Here is a 1561-nt window from a genome sequence, read left to right as displayed (position 1 = left end):
GTGATAGTATGTCTTTATGTTGATGACATGCTAATCATAGGAACTAACATGCAAGGCATAAATGAAACTAAGAAGTATTTAACTTCTCAATTTAAAATGAAAAATTTGGGAAGTTCATACTATTTTAGGTGTTAAAGTCAAAAGACATAGTGGGGGTTTTGCCTTATGTCAGTCTCACTATATTGAAAAGGTTCTTTCCAAATTTAATCATTTGGGTATTAAAGAATTTAATACTCCATTTGATGCTTCTAGCAAGATGGTTGAGAACCCCGGAAGATCTGTTAGTCAATTAGACTATGCTAGTGCAATTGGTAGTTTAATGTATGCTATGCACTGTACTAGGCCAGATATTGCTTTTGCGGTTTGTAAATTGTCAAGATATACTCACAATCCAAGTGGTGATCACTGGAAAGGTATAGTGAGGGTACTTAGTTATCTAAAAAGGACAAAAAAATTTGCCTTGTATTATAATAGATTTTCTTCAGTGTTAGAAGGATATTGTGATGCTAGTTGGATAACTAGTGTTGGTGATAAAAAGTCAACGTCTGGGTTGATATTCACTTTAGGTGGAGGAGCAATTTCATGGGCTTCTAAGAAACAGACGTGTATTACTCATTCCACAATGGAATCTGAGTTTATTGCTTTAGCAGTTGTAGGAAGAGAGGCAGAATGGCTAAGAAATCTATTGTTAGATATAAAGTTGTGGCCACAACCAATACCAGTTGTTCTCTTGCACTGTGATATTGAAGCAACTATGTCTAAGGCATTTAGCAAAATATACAATGGAAAATCTAGACATATTGCTTTAAGACATAAGTACATAAGGCAATTAATTTCGGATGGAATTATTACTGTTGTGTACATCAAGTCTAAAGACAACCTTGCTGAACCATTCACTAAAGGACTCGCAAGGGATATGATAATGAGCACAACAAGTGCTATGGTTCTAAGGTAATTTAAATTTGTCACTAGTAACGGGAGCCTTAACTTTCTTACTGTTTAACAATATTAAAGGTTTAAAAGGTAATAACAAGTTATAGTTGTGATGGATTGCAGGTACTGGAAATTAGTACCTACAAAAGAAGGATGAGTATAAAAATACTCTTAATGAAGAAGCAAAATTCGATTTAGGAACTAAAGAAGTCCTTGGTTAAATCTTCATCTATGTAAACACAAGAAGTGGTGCTTCAATCAAAGTTTGAAACACAAAACTTGATAAGTGTTTATGAATTCAGGAAGTAGCACAAAGCCATAATTGGGTGCTAAAACTCACGGTGAACAAGTTGTCGAGTTGCTACGATTTATGTGTATAAAGCTTTTCCGTCTTGTAGTCTAGGAATTGTGATTTAATAGAACTTACCCTAACTATTAATTTTGGCAAGGTCTTGAATAGTTTATACAAGTAGTAGGTTTAAATCGAAAGGTACCTACTATATGCATGAATCTCATAAATAACATCAATCACTAACTAAGTGGGGCATTGTTAGATTAGTTAGTGTTTGATGGGAGTATTTAAGAAGAGGTTGTTTTGTCCCTCATTAGAAAAAGAAAGAAAGGAAGA

The 1561-nt window shown here is 33.9% G+C and overlaps 1 protein-coding gene across 1 annotated transcript; it reads left to right on the top strand.

The window, feature by feature from the left end:
* The first annotated feature begins 256 nt into the window (after nt 1-256).
* LOC142181671 (secreted RxLR effector protein 161-like) lies at nt 257-1090 on the top strand. Its single transcript, XM_075255072.1, has 2 exons — nt 257-951; nt 1057-1090. The coding sequence occupies exons 1-2, from the start codon at nt 257-259 to the stop codon at nt 1088-1090; spliced, it is 729 nt and encodes a 242-aa protein (XP_075111173.1).
* The last annotated feature ends 471 nt before the right edge of the window (nt 1091-1561 follow it).

The sequence above is a fragment of the Nicotiana tabacum genome, chromosome 6 (assembly GCF_000715075.1).
Source record: "Nicotiana tabacum cultivar K326 chromosome 6, ASM71507v2, whole genome shotgun sequence".
Taxonomy (NCBI): Eukaryota; Viridiplantae; Streptophyta; class Magnoliopsida; order Solanales; family Solanaceae; genus Nicotiana; species Nicotiana tabacum.
This window is presented reverse-complemented; position numbering and strand designations above follow the sequence as displayed.

Excerpts from the sequence above, each read along its gene's own strand:
- LOC142181671 (XM_075255072.1), top strand. The coding sequence starts at position 257 with ATGGTTGAGAACCCCGGAAGATCTGTTAGTCAATTAGACTATGCTAGT. Across the intron at positions 952-1,056 it reads ACAAGTGCTATGGTTCTAAG|GTACTGGAAATTAGTACCTA; the intron begins GTAATTTAAATT and ends GATGGATTGCAG.